Genomic DNA, 24,380 nt, shown 5'->3' on the forward strand with positions numbered 1-24,380 from the left:
CTACTCGGAGCTCTTTGCAGAAGAAGAAAGTGTGAAACAAGTGTCAGGAGGAGAGCAACAGATGTTTTTAGTGGATATGCGGCCGGCTGAGGAATGAGAGCAGCAGCGAGGCACCGGCGGCCCTTCCAGCGGTTCTGCTGCTGTGGAGTCGGGCTGCTTGCTGTCATTTGGCTCACTCAGGTCATCCAGGCACCAGGTGAGACCTTAATATAGACATTACAGGCGGCGCGCGCGTGCCTGCTTGCGTGCACTGCAATTATAATCCTATGGACATTATGTATAGTTATACACTGAGAACAAAACAGCTGATGAGTACAATATGCACAATATAAATCACAGTTGCACTGCATGGTGAATGTGCCCTGAGTAGAAAGAAAAGCAGCTATAAAGAGGCAAGATAATTAAGAGCTACAAGTTTGATTTCTTGTGTAAAAATAAAAATATTATTAAGGTAATAATAAATGTAACCGATATTCACATTGTGTGTCAATGATAAAGAAACAAAATGACAGCCAAATAAAAAAAAAAAGATCCTTATAAAATCTATTTTTGTAAAATAATATATTTCATAATCCATGTTTTCAGGACACGTAGGGTTTTGTCTTCATGTGGAGCAAAGATCCAATATATTTCACCTCGTATCCAAAGATCTAAATATGAATATAGTGTAAAAGTGTTATATTAAAATACATATGTCCATCATTCTCCAGCAAAATGTCTTCACCTATATTTCTGATACACTTTATTGTTACATTTAATTGTCCTGATAAGAATAATACATGTGCTGGATTTGAAAGTAGAATGTTTTGTGAAGGGAAAACCTTTTCTTCAAAGTAACACACGGTGCTGCATGACAGACATAAATATTAAAATTTGATTTCAGTATTCTGCTCACCATCTTCAAGCTGTCTGTCCTCCTGTTCACACTGCAGGAAGGTGACAGGTTGTTGATTACATAAAGCAGACACACACTCACATTGTGGCATCTATAAATCCAATCACTGGGGATAAGTTCAGTAAAAGGTTAGGGCAGATTCACCGGGTCTTTAATGGATATTTAATCTGAATCTTAGAAGGTATACTGTAGATAATGTAGGATTCATTTCTGTGGACGTGTGTGACTCAAAAGGCAGCTTTGTTCTTCATCAGTCTGCACAGTTAATTCAACTAGAAAAACTTGTGACTACAATACATCCATAAAAAGTCATGTGGTGTTGTGAATATCACTTAATTCTTGGATTTCATGCACATAGACCCACCTCTCCTTCAGCACACTTCGCCCTCCTTAGACAAGTATTAAGTATCCATCAATGACCAGTTGTTTTTTTCAATGTTCAGTGCTTTAATGTCCTATCTAGCATCAGTGCACCTGAAGGCATTACGCCCTCCCTCCAGCTTATTTTTGTCTCATCACCTTTGCTGCCGTGGTCACACACTGTCACACACACTCATCAGCAGCTTCAGCACCGACCAGGTTTTGTCTCTGCAGTCCTGTGTGCGTGATAATGGCACGAATGGATGAACTTTGTTGGTTTCATACTAACATAACATGCAATTGTCCTGGTGAATGTGTCATTAATATTTATACTTCACCTTTAAATTTTGAGTGTGCCATCGACCACAAGAGGTTTTTTTTAATGCTGCCCAAGGCCGCTCAGCTCAGACCTTATAAAAGCACAAAGCATGTGGCCTGCTGTTTGTAACGAGGACAGACAGGTTACTGTCACAATACTCCATAAATATAACAAATACTGCAGCATCCTAAATACCACTGCATGTAGAGCCATTTATGGATGTGTGGATCCGACACTCAGGAGGCTATCAATATAGGTTTGTTTCTAGCAAATAAAAACATTGGATTGGGCAGCGGAAAATAAGTTGCAGTTACAATAACACCAGGCTCCAAGAAGAAAAATATGCAGGGAAACAAACATTGTTGGAGGCGATGAAGAAGTATGAGAAACACCTCTCGGAAACATGACTGCCAAACTGATAAATGAACACAGCTGATAAATTCAACATACTACTTTGTTGAACATGAACAGTGCTTCCATGTTTCATGATTTGGGCGTTAACAGCTAACATTTTATCTCCAAGATCGCTTTTCCATCTCTTTGTGTGTCCCAACTGGACACTTGATACAATGAAGTTTGTTATTGATAAAATGTTGGAAAATTTGCGTCACATAAATCAGTTTCCAATACAGAAAAGAATAACTGATTAAATAGTTTGGGGCCGTATAAGCACTATGATCATCTTCTTAAGCTCAATTAAACAAATTTATAGCAAACGGATGCTAATTTACACATCTATGAAACACAAAGCAAAGTGAGCATCTTATAGGGTCATGTTTGTTTCCTCGGGAAATATTCACTCTCCCAAATTTAGCTCTGTTTTTGCTTTGCACCAAGTCCTGACAGAAATATCAGCCTCTACATTTTCTAAATAATCCTGTACGTTAGCTAGCCAGATGCTAAAGTTGTTTGCCTGTCCTCTGGTGCTGGTCAGGCAGCATCCAGTCAGTTTATCAAAGTGTTTTTTGTTGAAATGGCTTCATGTTATGACAGGGGACAAGGTTCATGACAGTTGTTACGAGCTTAACAGTAAATGTGTGTGATGGAAACCCAAATAAAAACTAGCTTAAACATGCTACAGAAGCTCTGTAGAGTCGATTGGAGCGGCAGAGTTGTGATTCTCTGTAGATTAAACTTTCACCTAAAAGTAGTTATGTAATCCATTTTCAAAATAAAATCTTGATGTTAGCAGCTTTAGAGTTACTATGTGTAGAATTTAAACTCTTCTGACTTTGGTGCCTTCCAGCGGGGAGGCAACAAACAAAATGAACACACTTAACGCGTACAACAATTTGGCTTTTTTTTCTTCATAAACTTCACCTGGTATCAGAATAATTGGGAGAATGTTGTATTGACAGGTTAGTTGGTTCTCTGGCGCAAACATGGCCATATATTTTTGCAGCTTAGTGCAGTTTGTTTTGCGTCTCAATTAAATACGTGCGAACTGCACCGGAGCACAGAGGCACATTTTGCTCCGCAGCACAGTTTGGGGTGCATTGAACCCTGTGCATGTACTTTGACAAATAGGTGGAGTCTTTTTGTATCGTTTAAATAGACTGTGCGATCCTTTTGTGAATCAGGCAATTAGTGAGGGATTAAAAGGGCATTGAATGATCTCTATTGACATTCACACAATATTGTTGTTTTGGTATTTGAAAGAAGTTGAATGAAGCCACGGCAGCTATTTACAAAGAGGGCACATTGTCAGATTTTTAGAGAGATGAGATGACTTATTGTGTAGCTGTTTACGCACCGACAGCCACAATCAAACTGCAGTCAACAGGTTCGATTGTTTTGCATCTTTATGGGAGAAAACTTGTCGTCTGATTGCACTCATTAATAATCCTGATTTGAGGTTTTTTTTCACTTTGAACTTGGCTACACTCAGACATTTATAAAACTGTGGTTTTGCTCCCATTTAAGGTCAAATCAAATTTCCATCAGCTCTCTGTTTACTGGAACATGACATTTGCTAAAGACGCTGTCTGAATGTCAGTGCCCAGTTATCTACATGGAAATGTCCCAGTGCTGGACTGAAATACAGATATTAAATCTATAAAGCAACATGTAAAATACTCAGGTGTCGGATGCAGCTGTGCTCGCCTGCATTGCCACTATTGAGGATTTCACAGCCAGAGACATTTTCTCCCACTGACTGTGGTCTGGCTTTTGGAGGCGGTGAACCTGTTTGGGGTGAGACCGCAGGAAGCCGGTCTGTCCAGTCCATGTGTGATTGACAGGATCAAATGTCTTGTTTCTGCGACAGAAGGAGGCAACAGTGGTTTGTCTTTCCTGAAAGGAACAGATGATACTGTGCGGCTTTCATGTTGGGAATGACATTTTTTCCTCCCAGGGCTTGTAAAAATAGAAGTAGATGCTATTCAGTGATTGGCAGAAGTGACACCATTTGGTGTTTGTTCACAGCATGTGTTACAACAAGATGAATTCATCACATTTTGACTTGCTTAAAAATATAACTAATAAATGTCCCAATAATCCATGACGCAGAGCTGGAGAGATGAATAATGAGTATTTACCCTGAACATTGTGGTATTTACACTTCCCGTTCTGCTTTTAACCAGCGTGTTTATGTGGAGGAATGTGGCAGCAGGATTAAGATATTTCCACACAAACAGCACATCTCATCTTTCATCAGCTGTCATCACTGATCCTTCTGTAACCTATTTCCTTTATATTTACATTCGAGGCCTTGAGCAGGCCGTCTTATCGAGAGGAACCATCACCGTTACAGTAAAGTTCGCTTAAACACAATAAATCAGCTAAATTATAAGCAACGTCTTCGCTAAAGGTCAGGGTCGGGGTGAAGACAGTTTTATTAAGTGCATGGAAAATGTGTGAGGCTGTGATCTTTATGCCCAATTCAGGCACATTGTTGTAGAGCTAAACTCTTACGGCTTACGTCATAAAGATGGATACGCTATCATCATCATTAATGAAATAGAGAAGAAAGAGGCATATCTTTGACAATATGTGGCTTTTGTTTTAGGTGTCAGCTGAACTGTATGTGGGAGACACACTGTTGCAGTTAGCGTTAGCAACACCAGAACCAAACACACTGGACGTTGTAAAGGCCTGAAAGGAATCAGAGTCCGGCTTTTGTAGTGGCAACTGTCTTAGAGACAAGAAACACATCAAGTTTGAATTTATGAATGCAAGTGAAGTGAATAAGAACCTGCTGAAGTCTGTAATTTAAACTCTCAGATGTGTGACTGCCTCAGAGGTACCTTCTTGATTTTAGTTTGTAGAAGAAAGAGATTTTCGTGTAGTGTTGTTGGACTTGAGATCAGTCTTTGTCTCAAGACAACTTTGTTGGACTAAGAAGACTAGATTTATTTCAAGACCAGTTTAGACCCCGATTTAGAGGACGTGTGATTTATTTCACCATTTCTGTTTTTGTTACTGTAGGTTTTTTGTGAGAATGGAAATCTTTCAGCTCACATCAGGGCGTACCTACATTATTTTAAAGGTCAGGTCTTGGTCTTGACTCCGTCTCAGTCCCTTAAAGCATTAGTGTGTCTGCCTTGACGTTCAACACTCTCTGGTCCTGGTCGTGACTTATATGTGAATAATACACCGTACTCTTGTACCTAAAGCTGGAGGTTAATCAGTCTTTACAGTAATTGATGATCCATTTAGTCTGTAATTTATCTGTAGGTGTGAGTCAATAAAATGTGATTCTTTAAAAAAGAAGGAAAGCATTTTAATGCAGCATACTGTGGTTTATGTGGTGGAGCCTGCTCCCAGCTGAAGGTGTGAAACTGGTGCAGATCCATCTGTGTCAGAAACCCTTTTGAATTTCCAATGAGTCGAGCTCCTCTTGATGCCTCGACATGAAAGCCTTCACGTCTCCTCTCAGCCACGAACCGCCGCCCTCGTGAAACGGGCTCATTGAGCTGTAAGGTACAAAGGGACACTACAGCGCCTGGCAATCACCAAATGCATCAGACACCAAGCTGCCTCTTAAATAAGAGCACGGTGTGAAGTACAAAGCGTAATAACCGCCTCACTATCTTCCCTGCACTGGGTGCAAAGATCTCTGTGGGTGGTGGAGCATATCAGTTTTTTTTTCCCGTCCTAGAGATGATGAGACAGATCTGTCTGTGTGGAGTTTTCCGTAGTAAAGCCGTAAAAACTGATACCCGCACAGAGATTAGCTATCGAGGAATGAAATCCAATGCTTAAAAAAAAACACCTAAAGATCTGTGCGCTGATGGCTCCGGACAGCTGACGGCAGCAGGGACTGTATTACTGAACAAGCTGCTATCTCCCAGAGCCAGAAACATGAAGCCACAGTGAGCCGGGTCAGGAATAACTCAGCACACAATTACTGCATGGGAAAAATGTGGCAACAATACTGAGAGGATATTTAAAACCAGAGTATCCAAATAGGAAACAGATTATTCTGGACTTGAATAAGAATGTTTTTGCTGCTTTGGCTGTAACAATTAGTCAAGTAGTTGATCAGCAGAGCATTAATCGATAAGACAACAATAAATTAATTTATTTAAAAGTCATTTATCAAACAAAACATCCACTTAACTTCTTACAGTTAAAGACTTCGGGTTAACACGACTGCTCAGACACAACAAACTATTTTAAGACGTGACCTTCGGCTTTTATAAACTGTGGCGGGCTTTATTTATATTCTTGTTTATTTTATGGAGACTGCATCTTATTTTTCAGTAGAAGTGACAGTCATTATTCACTAGAATCCAGTATGAAATCTCCACATATCTTTTTTGTCTGACAAACAGTCTAAAACGGGCTGCATGGTGGTGCAGTGGTGAGCTCTGTTGCCTCACAGCTAGAAGGTCACCGGCTCAAACCCCGGTTAGGTTAGGGCAAGGTGGGCCTTTCTGTGCGGAGTTTGCATGTTCTCCTCATGCATGCGTGGGTTCCCTCCGGGGTCTCCGGCTCCCACAGTCCAAATACAGTCCAGTAAATTGCTCATAGGTGGTGTGTGGGTGTGAGTGAGAAAGGTTGTCTGTCTCTATGTGTCAGCCCTGTGATTGACTGGCGACCTTCGCCCAATGACAGCTGGGATAGGCTCCAGCTCCCACGACCCTGAACAGGATAAGCGGTATAGATAATGGATGGATGGAGGGAAACAGTCTAAAACCAGAAGTTATAGACAAAGAAGGTTCGCATATTATACAGGGAATTTTTTTGGGTAATGAGTCTCATTTTGTAAGCTTGAATAACGACTGAAAAAATGGTGGATGATTACTTTTCTATTCCAACAATCATTTCAGCCGACTCGCGTTTACTGACTGAAATATCCATCTGGTTTTGCACTAAACTGACTCTGGTGTTGTTTGCTTACAGAGGCCGAGTCTTCTGGGTTTGTGCCCGGCGTGAACGACGGGACGCTGCGATGGACTCGCCGGCTGATGCAGGAGTCAGACAACCAGAGCCTGGATCAGCCCCGAGCAGGTGAGTCACTCGTCTTTGCCTCGCTTTAGATGCCATCTGGTCCTCCTGGGCCAACCAGCAGCCTTTATCTTTGAAGGCTGTCGGGGTGATGATATGGATAATATCATCTATCACAATGTATGTGATATGATGTCACTATATATATGTGCAGTGATTATCAGCATCTTCACACTGAGAAATGGAGACAAGCAGATAGTGAATTCTTGTCGGATGATGACAAGCAATGGAACGATGATGCAACATGGCTTTTTATATTACGCTCTTATTGTGTCATGGAATTTTATAATTATTATACCTGCAGTAAATCAAACCTTTATGGAAGATATAAACAAAGGTTGTTGTTATGGAAGTGTTGATAGAAAAGTTTCCTAACGATCATGATTAGGCTGAAAAAGAGGGAAAACAACTGTCTCCTCTGTGTTCAAACAAAGAAGACAGCGTACCTCAGATTTGAGCCTCTCCCCTGCAGGTGATCTCAAAGGTCATGTGGACTGAGAGTGAGAGTGTAGTCAGTGTAAGACCAAAGGAGACATATGAAAGGAGGCTGCTGATCAGATTGGATAGATTCGATCCTGAGTGTGCTTGCTCCCTGAATAGTTCGGACAGATTCAAACTACCTCTCTATGAAATTGTAGCTGGAACATGCGGCCGTAATCATCCCTCTGCTGCTCTGGTTCTCAGGCTGATTAGCTGCCTGGCTGACATGAGCCGCATTCATCACCGCTGACAGTTTTATTATTAAGGATTCAGATCGGAGAGGAAATCTCTTTATTGTTGTGTGGGGAGAATAACACAGCGGAGATAAAATAACAAGGCTGCATGATGACAAATCTTTGGCCTCGCTGACAGTACAATGCTGCGTCTTCAGATCATTTCCATTCATTCTATAGCTGTGTTAATATCAGCCTGTCAGTCACTGCGCTGTGCTGAATGCAAACTACACGACTATTGTTGCAGCCTGGGTGCAAAATTTCAGGATTAATGTCAGAGAAATGTATGCAAATCCAGTTATGCTAATACTATAGCATGCAAATCGCCTGTTAGGACGGCAATCCTACACACCTCCTGAGGTGTTCTTGGCCTACTGATAATGTACACGCATGATGAATAATGTAAAGCTTAGAAAATAGAGTCACACACACTTTCTCGACATCTCCTGCGTGTAAGGATGTCTGCTTGATTTGGCAGAATACACAATAAAACTCAGTGGAGGACAAAGTCACTTTTTTATTTACCACAGCAGCAAAGGAAGGATCGAGACAGTTCACTTTAGAAGTGTTGGCCACAAGCTGTATAAAAAAATGGATGTAGCCTTCAGGGGGTCAACCACTGGTTTGTGGGATGTTGCTTTGAAGCCAACAGTATGACAAAATGGCTAATTTTTTGAAGCAAGAAGGTACCATATTTGGACAATGGGTCTCACTAGAGAGGAGTCAGGGGTTGGCCAACGATGCCCATGGCTAATTTATGAGCTTGCAAATGAGTTAAGGAGTTAACGGTCGGATTTTCCACGATGTCAGGTGTTAGGTGATCTGATTTTTCTTTTTATACACGCAAAAACCTGAGAGAGCTGGAACTTAGCGAACTTGCCCCCGGCTCACCCACATCTCCAGTGAGAGAGAGAGTGGCTAGTGATCGAAACAAACCAGTCAATCTCTTCGTCTCTACGGACTGCTGTCTTTTCTGCAGGAAAATGCTCACAAAAATCCTGACTCCCATGCACACAATGGACTGTTTGTTAGTACAATGAGCTGCACATCAAGCCAAATTATTTGTCAGATTTCTGCATGAAAAAGTCCCCAAAAGAGACCAACAACACAAACAAGGCGGATATTCAGTGAGGTGATCGCTAACACGCAGCTAGCGGCACCCACCTGTCACTCAAATTGGTTATGACCCTGGCTTTAAGGCTTAATATAATGTCAGGTGGGTGAGTTATATATAAATTCAACCCCCAGTACACTTGAATAGAGAAATCAGCTGTAGAGACCAAACCCGTTTTCTGTATCAGGCTGTAGAGATGTTTAATTCTGCTCCAAAGCTTTGCTCGCTTTAGGAGCCTGAGGTCTCAAGTGGACACTTGAAGAACTGCAGTTTTTGGCATTTCCCTGTTTACTTTATTTCTTAAGTGCCAGAAGTTGCCACTTAAATTATGCAGACTTTAAACATCTTACACTAGTTTCCACATATGTAGTGCATGAGCAAAGTCTAAATTTTTGTTTAACCTTTCGTCAATAAATCTCAAATCTTTAAACTGTTGTAATCTTACAGAGACAACCTGATGATATTACCTGGGAAATATTTCCATAGCCCAGTGTATATAAATCATACGATGTATTTCAGGATCAGTTGCTCTGGCCTCTGTCCACACATCTCCTGTGATATTGCATTAGACATGTTCTTGAGAGTGAAAACGAGACTCTGTGTCTCTCTCCACCATTTGTTTTTTGCTACCTGATAACACACTTAACCTTTATTGAGTTCCTGCTTTGCAAACAGATCTCCCTCATTATCTCTTACAAAGACACGAGCGGGCAGCGAGCTGGAGGCTTCACTGAGGTAATACGCTGGAGACGAGCAGTCAAACAAAGACAGGACAGGTAGTGTGAGACCCAGCAGTGAGTCCGGCCCGGGTTGCCGCCTTCCTCCTCAGCAGGCCGCCTGACAGTGATTGCATAATCTGAAGTGTGATTAAAGAGCTGGGCCTGGACCTCGCGGGATATTATCTGGGGGATTGCACGGTTACGTCCAACCCCAGGCTCTCTTTCCCCTCTTTTCATCCCTACGCTGCTTAACAAGATGGAGACGGTGTGACCCGCCTTCGGAGACCGCTGTTGCTAGGCAACTTGAATGCTAAATTTTGAAGCCCAGACAATTCTGTCTTTCAAGCATTAAAAGTGCAAAGCAAAGGCCTAAAAATAGCCTGCGAGTGGAGGGGTGGGGGTGGAGGGGAGTCGAATGAATCCAAATGATGTAAATGAGGTAAAAGGTTCGTACTGCGTGTCATCGTCCAGGCTTGTTATGTTGTTTGTTTTGGCAGGAGACAGTCAGCTGAGAATAAGATTTTTCCACAGCCGTATTTTCAGTGGTTTTGTGGGAAAGCTTGGAGAAAGAGAAGCTGGCAGATTATATGACAGAAACTGTCTTCAGATGGTCTTGAGACTTGTGTCAGGCCGGTCAGATGGTGGAAACCGCACAAAGCAAACATCCAGTCATGTTTTGGAAAATTTGAAGCAGAGTAATGACGGATCTCGCTCGCTCCCTCTTCACTCTCTCCGTCCACTAAAGTGACCCAACGTTAAAGGAATAAAAGGCAAAGGTTACGGCTGAGTGCCATTAAAGAAAGGATGATTTATTTCCTCCCTCATCAAGCTCATGGAGATGATGATGGATGAAGCTGTGCAGCCTGAGCAGTGTTTCCTCCTCTTCTGGTGACGCAACATGATGTTTAGTGTTTTTATTGATAGGCGAGGTTGTAGGTGATGTTTGAAGCCGTGCTGCCGTTTCATCAGCCTTGTATTCAAACTGCCTCAAAGGAAAGCAAATCAAAGAACAAATGCATAATTGAATTTACATTACACACCTGGATGAAATATTTATTTTTGATTCCTCATGAAAGATGCAGGCTCGTTGCAGAGGTCTCTGTGTCTCCCGGCGCAGGTTTGGTTGATGCATGATACGACTTTACTCGCCATGCCGGTCGATACCGTAGCTGGACTCCAGGACACCCCGCCGACTGTCAGATCGATAACATTTTTCTGCACCGCCCACTGCCCCTTCATTCAGCCACACTGAAGCCCCCTGCAGCAGAGAGAGCTCAGCCCCTCACATCACGAACGGTTTCTCTCTGCACTTCTAATGTCTTCTGAAAGAGCTGCTGTGTGGCATTGACCTTATACTTAAAGAAGTAATCTGCTGCAGAGGCTTTATTGATCTGGAAGCAGATTAAATACACATATAGGAAAGATCTGTCAACTTTACTTCGAGCAAAACTCAGCAACCAAAACTCAGCAGCATGAACAGATTTAAAAGAAACTCTGCTGTTAAACTGATCCATCTTTATTCGACCATAAACCAGTGGCTGGTTGATGACTTGCTGCGGTTTAAAGTAGTGCACAGTGTTTTATAATTGCTGTCAATGTTACAGTGCACTCCACTAAAAGCTAATAAACTTTTACACAGCAGACACTCAGTGTGTTCAGGCTGAAAGCAGATGCATTAGGGCAGATTTACACTTTGCTTCTTGGCAGACAGAGTCTCATCTGTGCCTCCGGCTTTGATAAAGGTGTGAAGTTTATATATAAACGTGTTCTTTTCCTGTCCACGACTTATTTTCAGTTGCTAATTCTCACTTCAGTCTATAGTTTCCATCTACACTCAGCATACATGTATCATATTAGCTAGTTAACAAGAGGTAACAATTAGTACATCATTATAAAGTGCATATAGTGTATATAAAGAGTGACCATGATGCACTAGACAAGCCAGAGGAACAAACGTAGCGATTTGCAACCCCAGAATCCGACATCATGTTTCAGTCATCATCCGTCAGTCTCAGCTTTAACCTTATTTATACAGTCTATGGCTTTAACACAAAGTTCTGGTTTTCCCAGCTTAATGTTTAAAATGCCATAACTAATCGTTCCTCTCAGACCGTCACCTTTTGTGTTTCCAGGGCTGGACTCAACACTACATCTTTTTTATTCATAGCATAATCACTGGTTGTCTCTTCCATGCGACACAATTTAGGACAAAGGGATGATCTGTTATTTAATTCTCAGAAAGGAGTCTTCCGAGAGTGTGTCGAAGCATCAAAGATGCCTTTTGTAGTTTTTCAGTCCATGTCCTTTTCAGCTAACAACCATTTTATAGTATTCAGTAGTTTTAGCAGAGTATGTGAGAGTCTTTTTTATACTTTAAACTTATGCCAATACAACTAGAAGTCTCCCAAAAATATTTCAAAATGATTTAGACTGACTTTATACGAGTAAATCGCTGATGTAGCTTTTAAGTAGATGCTTATAGCTCTCTTAACTATCAGGTGCACCTACTTTTGATGAACTAAAATGTTCCAAAAAGCTGTTTGGTTATCCTTCAGTTAAGTCTGTTACTGACGAGTGTGTCACTTACATGTGACCTTTGACCTGACTGGATGAAGTGTAGCCTCAGCAGATGGTTGGAAAAATCTGCTCACAACTTTAACACCATGTCAAATTAAGGTTAAGATGAGATATAACTTTATTAAGGTTTAAATGCAAAGAGACAGTGCCTAATATGATGATGAGTTACACAACATTACGCTGAGTTGAAAGTAATGATGGCAATTACTGTTAATGGACAGCAGTAAATGTTTTTGTTTTTAAATAAGGAACTTAAAACTAACAGATGGACAGGAAGATGTTCACACGTCAGTTATAATGTTGCCTCTTCTTTGACTCATTTAATAAATAAAAACACATCACATTTCTCTTGCCGTACAGGAAGTGACGTCCTTGTTTCCCACTTTTTGTAGCGTACCTATGCTTGTGCACAATAAATGTGCGAAGCTTAAAGAATTATATGGAGTTATTTAAAGTTGTGGATCATCTTTTAAAGAATACTGCAGCTCCTGTGGGAATTTAATAAGATGTGTGTGTGAAACTTGTGTGGTGGATCAGAGGTGAGAGAGCTGCTGAGCATTTCATCAATCTTACAGTAAAAAAGACACAAAGCACAGTATGTATATAAAGCACTGGATGTTGGAGGTCTTAGTTTAAAGACACTTGTTTCATCTTCTAGGATAACAAAGAACAACTGATGGCACATCTGGATAAATCCCTGAGTCAGGAAGTTGCAGATGTGCGATCATACTTATTGTGTGTTTTTCAGTTTGAGGTCTTGTGTTGTGAGAGTTTTGGCTGAGCACATTCCTGTCCAGCAGCCTCCAGCACACCAGTCCTCTCTCTCTCTCTGTCTCTGTGTCGCCCCCCTCCCTCGCTCTCAGACCTCTCCTGAGGGTTTGTAAGGAAAAATAAATATTTTTAGACATGGAGCTCCAGAGCTGCTGTCACTTTCCCTTTTTTCATGTTTCATAAACCCGAGCCCTGGGAAACACATATTCACCTCCCCCCTTTCTCACTGCTCATGCAGTCGCCTCTCCTTCACATTTATACCGCCACCTATGAAAAAAAAAAAAAGCAAGCCCCCAGGGAGAGGGTCGCCATAGCAACTGGCTTCACCAGAGCAACTCCTCAAAGCATCCATCTGAGCTACATGTTGCAGCGCCGCGTTTTCCAGCGCCAGAATAACCTGAGAGTCAGAGAGAGAGAGAGGAAGGCCTCCAGAAGAAGAGGGCGACAGAAATGAAGCCACAGAGAGCAGAGACGTCAAACAGCTGATCGGGCTGACAGGCCGCATGAGACGACACTCATCACATTCAGGATCCATCCACTGTGTGAGGAGATGAACACACATCAGAAACTCACTTCAACTCCAGGCCTTCAAAGCCACTCAGAAGAGTCAGTTTATGGCACACTGAGCTCTTGCACACACACAAGCGTCTAAACATAACTGCACAAACATTTTCTAGCTGAACATCTCCTCCTCAGGACCATATGTTCTCCTCCTCTTCCTCTCCAACACCACAGTGTCAAGGATCTCATCTCTTAATCCATGCAGTCTGGTGATCAGTTTCCATGCAGCTGCGCTGCAGCGTGCACGCTGACGGCTGCTCATTGTGTGCATGTCGACCCACTGTTGTCTCGCACAGCAGAGGAGCTATTTATAGCTCCACGCTCCCCAGTAGTTTAAATTCATCCAGCTCGGCTCCCAGTTGTAAATTGGAAGAGCACCACGCTCTCCGGGCTCTGTGTCGTAACGTCGAGGGACCAGAGGGAGGCCGAGCTGTCATTAACAGATCTTTGTTATGTTTTACACTCGAGGAAGGACAGGAAGTAGCTGTTAGTTTCACTTCCACCTCACTTCCTGTCTACATAATGTTCTTGTGGGTTCTACTATGTCGGAAGGGAATGGCATGAAAAATAAAGAAACACAGGTGACACAAAATTTATGACAGAATGATGTCTGTTTTTTACTGGATATATTTCAGATAATAATACAAAGATTGTACACTGGAAGTAAATGATTTAATGTATTCTCTAAATTTAAGGAGGATATTCTCTTAATGTCAGAAACTTTAGAAGTGAAACATTTGTTTTCGTTGGGAACACATTTATCATCTGTCTTCCCGCAGCCATCCATGAGTTTCCAGAGGACATCTTCACCAAGGAGCAGAGGAAGAAGGGGGCTGTGTTTCTGCATGCACTCTGTGTGAGTATTTCATTATCAACCTTATTTATATCCTTGACTCATCACACTGACATCTGACATCATTATAAGCATATAGCAACACATTTAACAAGCAAACACACCCATAACAGACCCCATAATGCTCCTCCGTACCCTCCGTAGGCCATCTACATGTTCTACGCTCTGGCCATCGTCTGTGATGACTACTTCGTCCCCTCCCTCGAGAAAATATCTGAGGTGAGGACACAGCAGCTTCAGATATAGGTTCCTTTATTCACAATCATTATTATGTTATTCGTATTTTGTTGTGGTCTGTTTTTATTTTTCAGAACCTGCAGCTCAGTGAAGATGTGGCCGGGGCGACGTTTATGGCTGCAGGAAGCTCCGCTCCAGAGCTTTTCACCTCCCTCATTGGTTAGTGGCCCGGCCAATCAATCAAGTATCAGTTGTGGCATTTTTTAGGAAGCGTTCAAAATATTAGGTTTCACTTATTTTCAACATTTTAACTAGAACTTGAATTAGTCCTAGCCTCTGCAGTGCCACTTTCTTCCAGGAGGTGTCAGCAAAGAGTCATTTCAAACCTTACTTGTAGGCATTTTCTTTGAGATCAGCCCTCAAAACACAGAGCCCAGTGGAGTCTGTTTCTCTCTGTGTGTGGTTAAATATAAAGAGTCCACAGAAGCCAACAGGAGGTGACAGACTGCATTGTGTTTCATCTAATCTTCAATCAAACAAGTCCACACATTTGCCTCCATCAGGTGTCTTCATCACCAAAGGAGACGTCGGGGTCGGCACCATCGTCGGCTCGGCTGTCTTCAACATCCTCGTCATCATTGGCCTGAGCGGGATCTTTGCAGGACAGGTTGGAGAAACTTTAACCAACACCTCGTGTGCAGTCAAATACAAACCCTAATGTGTTGAACTTTTCCCTGCAGACGGTGGTGCTGACATGGTGGTCCCTTTTCAGAGACTCCTCCTACTACATCCTCTCTGTGCTCACTCTCATCATGGTGAGAGGCATCTTGGTCATAATGATACAGGCATTTATACGTCCTACATTGTGTCCTGAAGGATCTATTTTTTCCTCCCTCTAGGTTATCTATGATGCCACAGTCGTCTGGTGAGTCCTCACAACTTAACCTCTGTTTTTTAGTCGTTAGGAATTGCCCCAACAGAGCAATATTCACCCTCCTACAGTGTGTGTCTGCAGATTCCTCTCTTTCCTCTGCGCTCTGATTGTCGCCTCTCCCTCTAATAACTGTTATTACAATCATGAAGTTGAAGGTGTCAACGAGTCCAACAATCAGTGACTGTGGAACATGTTCAAACGATCTGCTTCCTGATTTGTGCTCGACGAATAACAAATCATCTGATCATGTGTTTCCTGTCAGGCACAGGTTGTGTCAGAGTCAGCAGGAAAAACGAGGAACATGTTCAATTAAAAACCTGCTTTAAAATTAGTTTTGATTTACTTGTGCGGAGGAAAGTGTGTGTGATTAGTAGCAGCCACTTCACATGCGATCGATTAGTAATTTGGAGCTATTAGATTGATTGTTAAATAGTTGTTTGATTGATTTCTTTTGTTAGTAACAGGCACATTTAGTGCTCTCAGTGCCCTCTCAGCTTCTCCTGAATGTTTCCATTGTGTCCACCTGAAGCTTTTTCAGTAAAAAGAAAGAAAGGGCATCCTTTGTTGCATGTTTCAGAGGTTTTAATTAAAGAGTAGATTTATTCCTGGACTTAATGTCAGCTGTAGCAGTGGATTCATTAGTGATATACGTCAGGCGCTTTATTGAATCGCCCGTGCCAAGCCGAGGCTGTCCTGTTCCTCTTACGTACGCTTTCCCAGATTTGTGTCTCGGCTGTGTTTTGTCCCAATCTCAGAATATCTGAGGTCCGAGTCTGCACATGTGCAGCAGCAGTCATCGCAGGTCTGTCCGGGCTTAGTGGAGCAGCTGCAGATGAAGTGTTTTAGGAGTATACAGTTGTGTTTATCGGCTGGTTGTGTTTTCCTTAGTGGCGCCGTCGGTGCTGCGTTTGTATATCACAAGGATAAATATGACCAAGCTCTCCTAATGCAGCTCATAAACACAGACTCAGCCTAAAGCCTCTGAAAACCTGCTCTCAAACCTGCAGTGTTTTTCTATAACGTTTACTGTTCCTGAATAAACTAGCAATTAAAAATGTTAAAATTAAATATTATTTTTAGAAATATATTATTATCTCATAGGAGTTTTATCATTAGAAAAATTCAACTGATTGGCTTCACCAGGACTGTGTGGGAGAGGTTTGATCAGATATCTTTATATCCCAGCAGTTATCACACTTTCATTCAGATTCACATTTTCAAACTGAGCTCTCACTTTAAACCAAACAGGAATACAAACACAAGTCGGCCTACAGAATTTATCTCTTATAAAGTAAACCTTGTCTCTTTTTTGTTGGACAAGTGTGTGGCCTTATTGTTCACACTGTAACTCTGATAGAGGAACTACTTCAGGTCTTTTGAACCTATAGCCTCCTGAGACCCGATCTTTTGTTTGGTATGCATTTTTAATTTCTCCTACCTTTTGGGGATTAATAGGACCTAATAAGTATAAAACCTAAGAATTGTCTTTGTGTTACATTGAAAAAGTCCCAATGTCCTCATGTGAGTACCTTGTGTGTAACGGTGTTGTAGCTTGTTGCTATCGATAAAATGTGTCTGCCATATCAAGCTACAACTGTTAATACGCATTAAATAAACAAGTTTCAATCGTAGAGGTTTTGTACCTGGTTGAGTTTTCTGTAGAGACCGACTGTAACACATTTTGGTCGAGATCACGGCCATCTTGAATGTACACTGATCAGTGTAATTTGCTTTTGTGACCACAGGGTGATGGACAAAGTGTCCATGAATGAGACCAACGGGTCTTAGCTTCGCAGAATTAAATATTATGGTGCTGTGAAGCCAAAATGTAATGTTCCCGTGTGAGGACGCAGGGTCTCAGGAGGTTAAGATATAAAATGTTGAAATTAAAACAATTGATTTTTTATAGACAAAAAAAGGCTCAAAAAAGTAAAATATTAAGAAAGAAGTGATAAAAACAAAGTGACTGAAGAAGTCTGATTTGATAGATTGATTTTAGTTAACAGTTATGTATATATATATGATGTTATGATCTATGAAGTTGATATTAATAATATAATAATTAATATATTTCCTTTTCGAACCATTACCATAACAGTATGATTAAAGCAACACTAAAGGTCGAAGGTTATATTATGTATATTATAGTTGACGTAACATTTGTAATGGAGATTAACTTAAAGTGCAAACACCAACTTAGTAACTTTGTGGTGTGTCAGTCCAGACTAACACGATGTGTTTCTTTCTGTGCAGGTGGGAGTCTTTGCTCCTCATGACCATGTATGGGATCTACATTATTATCATGAAGTAAGTTAGTGAAATCCTCAGTCATCACATCTCCGCCCTGTTTATTGTATATACAGATTTCACACACAGTTATCTGTTTGGTTGCAGGTTCAACTCCCAGTTAATGGCGTTTACGATGCGTCAGATCAGGAGCTCCAGGCCGTGCTGCAACGTGTCAGAGAGTCACCAAGACGACAAGATGGGAGAGGAGGCCACGGCCTGCAACACCTCCATGGTGCTGATAAACAAAGGTCAGAAGACATCACAGTAAACCTGGCGTCTTTGCTGTTTTAAATCTGATGGGAAACTAAAAGACTATTTTGTTGTGTTTTACCTACCACCCTCTCAGGCCAAGCTCATGTTCAGGAGAATCCTCCTGTCGTCATGGTGGATGAGCTTCTCATCCTCAACCCCCACAAACTGTCCTTCTCTGAGGCCGGCCTGCGCATCATGATCACCCCTCACTTCTCCCCTCGCACCAGACTCTCCATGGCAGGACGCGTGCTCATCAGTGAGGTATCTGATGCTTCTTGACAAATTGTAACGCAATCTTCTCTCAGCTCTACAACTCAAACTTCCCGCTCTCCTCTCACAGAGACAGAGGCTGATCCAGAAGAACCAGCGGGACAGCGAGGCTGGACCTGGCTCACGAGGCGGGTCGAACAGCAACAGCCTGAAGAGGACGGGCTCCTGCAGTATAGAGAACGGAGGCAGGGGACACGGGGTGGGAGACGCAGAGTCAGGAGACAAGCAAGAGGTGTGCCAGGCAGAGGAGGAGGAGGATGATGAAGATGGTATTTTCAGTCCTGTGCGGATACCAGGTGAGGAAGATCCAGCGAGTAGCAGCTTTTTCTTAGATGTCTTTATTTTTAAAATAAAACCTCATTAGCAACTTCTAAGCTGATAAAAATTCTGACAGAACTTTACTTATTTAAATCGACTATAAGCCGTCCTGATCGACCTCCTGCCCTTCACAGGAAGCTGCTGTGCGCGTGTGAAGTGGGTGATCACATGGCCTCTGGGCCTCCTCCTCTACTGCACTGTGCCTAACTGTATTCTGCCCCGCTGGCACCGCTGGTTCATGGTCACCTTTGTGGCCTCCACCCTGTGGATCGCCATCTTCTCCTACCTCATGGTGTGGATGGTGAGGAATCTTAAAATGCTCCCTTTGAGTACATCGTTAATAACTGTGAGAAGATAAAGATGCTGTCCTTACTATGACTATTTTACCATGATTTGTCCTCATGTTTCAGGTCACTATCATCAGCTACACACTAGACATCCCAGACTACATCATGGGTATAACCTTCCTGGCAGCAGGGACCAGCGTGCCAGACTGCATGGCAAGTCTGATTGTGGCTCGACAAGGTAACAGCATTAAACCTATCATTCTCAATCTCCAAGTTGTTTGCCTGTTCTGTCTTTGTGGTGAAAGTCTCTTCTTCTTTGCAGGCATGGGGGACATGGCGGTGTCTAACTCCATAGGCAGCAATATCTTTGACATCCTGCTGGGTTTGGGTTTCCCCTGGGCTTTACGTACCCTTGTGGTGGACCACGGATCCTCAGTACGCACACACTTTATCCCTCTACAGAACCAATCTCTTTCTCCTTCTCTCTGGTTTACTGATGTTTGAATGTTAGTGAGACAGCAGTAAGCCAAATGATGACACTTCCCTTTTTCCCACCCACAGGTCTCAATAAATAATAAAGGACTGGTGTACTCAGTCGTCCTGCTGCTGGCTTCTGTGTTCCTGACGGTGAGGAAAAAGACATATCAGATGTTGCACAGTTGTTTTAGTAACTGTTGTCAATATTTGAAATAAGCCAGTGTGGGTAAATTTGCAGTGAGATTCGACTGATATATTGGCACGCCACATTAAAAGAGCTCCCAGGGTCTGTGGCTGAAGAAGTTAAACCTCATCAAATCCCATGACTATTTGTAGTCATGCAAAAAGCTGAAAATAGCCTTGAAATGCTTGAAATCTTAACATTATGCTGTTGAGTTTACTTTATATAATTCCATTTAGCCCCAGAACATCTGTGTTTGACAAAAGAGGCATGTCAGTGGGTGAGTGGAGGGACCATGGCGAATAAAGACATGTCTGTTATAACAGCAGGACAGAGAGAGAGTGTGAACGTGTGAAGAAAATGTGTGGGAATTTATCAAACTAATCTATGATGACATAAATATAAATACAAAAACTTATATAATTATCAACTGACTGGAGGTTCACTTCTGCTCTACAGAGCTTTTCAACTTCTATCAGTCAAGCATTTTCACTTTACACACCTACAACTTCATGCTAACAGTTCATGCTAACCACTCCTATCAACCTTGTTTCTAGTCTCAGCAGGCAGCTGTTTTTCAGCTAAGAGCCTCTGTAAACCCACTCTACTTTACATGCTCAGAACGAAATGAAAAATTAACAAAGTTAGCAAGTAGCTAGCAATCGTTGTGGAGCACCTAGCAGCTGATAAACCACATATCTGCCTCAGGAGTTGATGGTAAAGTAAAACAGAGCAAAAAGAAGAGTGAATATTTAACTATCATCCGTGAGGTGTCCACAAACACAACTCCAAATGAATGCTAATGTTGCTAATGTTGCTTTGTGTCTGCTGTGTACTATGTTTACAGGTAATGTTTCATTAGCACAATCTCCAACCTCCCTACAAAAAGTCAATTCACTACTTGTTGTAAGGGATACAAAATTGTAAACTTAGGGTAATAAATTAATATCAGTCAATGAATAATTATGGGATTTTTTGAAACCTTAAAATCGATATTGGCCTGAAAAAAACTGCATCCCCGGTGAAACTTTTGTCTCTTCCTGCTTTCAGGTGATGAGCGTTCATCTGAACCACTGGAGGCTGGACCGCCGGCTGGGTCTGGGTCTGATGTTTCTCTATGCCATCTTCCTGCTCTGCTCCATCCTCTTCGGGCAGATGTGAGGCCTTAAGGTCAAAGGTCAACACACTCATCACACGTCCTCTTTCCTGAAGCCAAAAAAAGAAAAAAGAGTGACAGCTTGTTGTGTTCCTCATGACAGTTTCTGTGCAACTCTGTTGGAGTCACTTGGCTGCTGCTGTACACATGCAACTACACAAACACACACTGACGTCTTTTATCAATAGCTCTCTGTTTTTTTCCTTTCCGTACAGTGCAGTGTTTAAAAGCAGTAAGTCTTTAAAGTATTACATTAGTGACTTACCAAAAAATGTCATGACATGGCGGATGGAAAGTGACATCAACAAAAAACACGGTCTTTGTTAGCTAGCTTGTTGCACAGTGTTGTGGCTGTGAAATGACTCACTAATATTTTGTTGATAATTGTAAAGTGTAATTTATTTTACTTTCCAACCCGTAACAACTTTTGCTTTATATTTGTTTTCCTGTTTTATACATGAATATTTGACATTGGCCTTTTTTTGTGAACGTTATTTGCCAAAAGCTTCAGTTAGTTAGCCTACTAGCCAACTAGCTAGCACGCTACAAATCTTAACTGCTTGTGCTTGATAGTTATTTTTGATTAAATTATCATCAATATTTCTTAGCAATAAGCCATTAGATGTTTAGATTTATAGTACTGTAGCTTTTAATTGTCTAAAAGCAGACAAACACACTTTTAATTGTTCACAAATGTTTGTGCACAGTAGAAACACTTTGAGATGACAGAATTTATGATTAACATTTTAAAGCAGCTGCAGCGGAGCAGATTAAATACAGGACCTCTAACACAGCACACAAAAGTTATTTATTAAAGCTATTTAGTATATCAACCTTTTATCAGTTTCAGTTTGTGAGGTGTGATCAATAGTGTGTGTGTCTGGTCACACTAATCAGACAGGTACAGGTAGCAGAAAGCTGCAGCTGTGATTTTCAGCAGGGAAATAAAGTGTTAAAATGAGACGACTACACGATACAAATCCCAGAGGGTTACAGTACAGAACAAATCTTTAGAATAAGATTAAGTCAGGGACCAGGATGTGTGACAAGATGCTGAAATCTAAATGTTAAAATCATGGATATTTTATTCATTTGATGAAGCAAAGGATTTAAGTTACCTGAGGGATTAGAGATTTAATACATACTAATATATATTTGACAACACACTTGAACAGGTATGCTTTATTCTGCTATGTCATTTTTGGCCTATCGTTCCAGATAAACTCCTGTCTGTTGGCCTTACGTGTTCCTGAATGTACACTCTAGCTGACTTTACCATTAGTGTAGAGATATTTACATGCATTCAAATGTAGCAGGCGGCACTGACTTACAGCGATGAACCTCTGAACAGACGGTGAGATGTTTTAGGACACTGCGTGCGTGCGTCAGAAGACTTTTAGAATAGAAACACTGATATGAAAATGCACATTACTGCGATGATACTTTGACGATTTTGCCTCACTGCTTATGAGCAAGTATTGGTACAGCTTAATGTACGTAAAGAGATTAAAATAGTGTTACAGTATTTTTAGAGATTTTATTACAATGAAATCTAATATATGATGTTCTTTAAGTGTCACAGACTTTGATGACTGAGTGCAGGTTCGTAGTAATAATTCACGTTTAGGTACGACAATCGTTGTTTGTGTTTTCTCTTGTACATTTATGAGATCATTTCTCTTTGGTGGAGCATTTTCAAACTGTCAGATCAGCACAGAAGCAGCACATTATATCCTCACACATACATGCACTGTATTTGTGTGTGTCATATGGTAAATAGTGCTGCATTTCTTCATTCATGTCTGTCTGCTACTCCGCTGTCCTTACAATACGATGAGTTAATGACCAAATGTTCCACCAAAGTGATCTTTCGTTTTTTTCAAATGGCTGTTTAATTATTATAATTGTCTACTCGACACAACTTTTTACTGTTTGTAAATGTTAACTTTACATAGTTTTACAATAATGAATGTCAGACAAAAACTAGTTCTGTGGTGTTTTTGATATTTTTAAAGATACATAAGCCTACTTGTGAATTATTGAACTACTATTAACAGAATGAATGTCTGATTCGTCCGTTTGTTTGGTGGAATATGAAAGCTGTAATTATGTGAGGCTAGCACTCAGTTATGAATTTGATTGTAGTTGTGTCTTAAAATCTTCTCAGCACTAAGTTTGTTTATTTAATAATGCTTTAATGAAACATTCAAGCTTATGTCATGCAAGGGGAAGCACGTTTACAGGTTACAGGTACAAATTACGTTAAAAAATTAATATTTTAAAATGTTTTAAAGAATTAATATATTATATTTTCAGTTTAGCTTCACCTCAAACTGACTGGGTTTGTTTAAACCATTCACCTCCTTCTTACTTTTGCAAAGTTCTTATTTTGCCACGTTAAAGCTTCTGTGAGGAACTTTCTGTTTGTGTTGATTTTGGCGCCCCCTGTGGACAAAGCTGTACCTCTTATCTCTGATTTTGTCCTGTACATGCTTTAGTGGTGGTATTAAAAATAATTACATAGAAATAATCAATCTTGACACTGATTGTCTGGTTTGCTTTTGTAGGTCATATAGTCAGTCAGTTATATATAATCAGATCCTAACTCTAGCCAGCGAAAAACTCCTCACAGGAGCTTTAATATATAATTTAGACAAAATGCTGTTTATTATCAAAATATACTACTTTATTCTGATGACCACTCAGTTGCCTCAAAACATTTTTTCATTTATAATTAATTCTCTCTCTTTTAGCCAAAGTTTAAAGCAGTTACATTTGAACATATTTTATCTAATCTACTGAAATGCCAGGAGTATTGATACCAGAAATCCTAAATGCATCAGCAGGCGACTGATAAGTGCCCAAATATAAACGTACAGAGGGTAAACTCGTAGGTAGCTTGTAACTACCACTTAAGCTGTTAACTGGTGCTGAAACGATTAGTCGGGTAATTGTGTAGTTGAAAATAAATCAACAACTATTCCTATAATCAATACATTTTTTAACAAGCAATACGACTCACTAGTTACAGCTTCTCAAATGTGAGGCTCTGCTGCTAGTCGAGTAAAACAGCCACTAAAGACGGTATGTTTTGTGAACCGGCTGAATGATCAATTAGAAAAAGAATCTAATATAAAACGATGATGATGACGTTTGTGACGCTAACATGTTCTTTCACTCAGCTGTTGGGAGTCTCTGCTTTAAGCTCATGTATTCAGATGTAGTAATAATCTCGGTATGGCTCTGCAGAGACACAACAGCACCAAACCAAACAGCTGAACTGCAGTACTTGTTGTGGTTTCACTGTACTCAATGAATGTTCTGTTTTTTCTGCTGTGATGTTGGAGGTAGAAGAATATTTTTAGACTTTATAAATGTATTGCTTAGAGATCTTATGGGATCGTAGGAGACTGTTGTATCTCGAGTCCAATAAAAAAAAACTGTGCAATAACAATTCATCTCTCTCTCCTGCTGTTTTCTGTTGGGAGCACTGATAGTGAATGGCTGGACGTGCACCTGGAGACATTCAGTAGAGCTGAGTCGGTCCATGGCCGCCATCTAATGGAGTAAGCAAGAAAAACACATACTTCAATCTACTTACCACCCTGCTTCCTCTCAAGTATATCATAAGATATAATACTTACAAAAACATATGTAGGCCAATTTAAAAATATTGTCCTCTAGGTTTCTTGTTTTTAACAAACCT

At 41.0% G+C, this 24,380-nt stretch overlaps 1 protein-coding gene across 1 annotated transcript; it reads left to right on the top strand.

Annotated features, from left to right (window-relative positions):
* Positions 1 to 87: 87 nt before the first annotated feature.
* LOC138602408 (sodium/potassium/calcium exchanger 3) lies at positions 88 to 24,114 on the top strand. Its single transcript, XM_069673885.1, has 17 exons — positions 88 to 196; positions 6,921 to 7,028; positions 14,260 to 14,336; positions 14,478 to 14,552; positions 14,645 to 14,729; positions 15,074 to 15,177; positions 15,251 to 15,325; positions 15,410 to 15,435; positions 17,698 to 17,751; positions 17,839 to 17,981; positions 18,080 to 18,246; positions 18,326 to 18,551; positions 18,708 to 18,874; positions 18,984 to 19,098; positions 19,183 to 19,295; positions 19,422 to 19,487; positions 20,569 to 24,114. The coding sequence occupies exons 1-17, from the start codon at positions 94 to 96 to the stop codon at positions 20,677 to 20,679; spliced, it is 1,815 nt and encodes a 604-aa protein (XP_069529986.1). The 5' UTR covers positions 88 to 93; the 3' UTR covers positions 20,680 to 24,114.
* The last annotated feature ends 266 nt before the right edge of the window (positions 24,115 to 24,380 follow it).

This window comes from Semicossyphus pulcher, unplaced genomic scaffold, assembly GCF_022749685.1.
Source record: "Semicossyphus pulcher isolate SPU_LCO1_2020_fin unplaced genomic scaffold, fSemPul1.0.p SCAF_10, whole genome shotgun sequence".
Classification (NCBI taxonomy): Eukaryota; Metazoa; Chordata; class Actinopteri; order Labriformes; family Labridae; genus Semicossyphus; species Semicossyphus pulcher.

What these genes read in the sequence shown, in the direction of transcription:
- LOC138602408 (XM_069673885.1), top strand. Translation starts at nt 94, where the DNA reads ATGAGAGCAGCAGCGAGGCACCGGCGGCCCTTCCAGCGGTTCTGCTGC. An exon ending in TGTTTCTGCATGCACTCTGT is followed by an intron (nt 14,337 to 14,477) that starts GTGAGTATTTCA and finishes TACCCTCCGTAG; the next exon opens with GCCATCTACATGTTCTACGC. An exon ending in CTGTGCTCACTCTCATCATG is followed by an intron (nt 15,326 to 15,409) that starts GTGAGAGGCATC and finishes TCCTCCCTCTAG; the next exon opens with GTTATCTATGATGCCACAGT.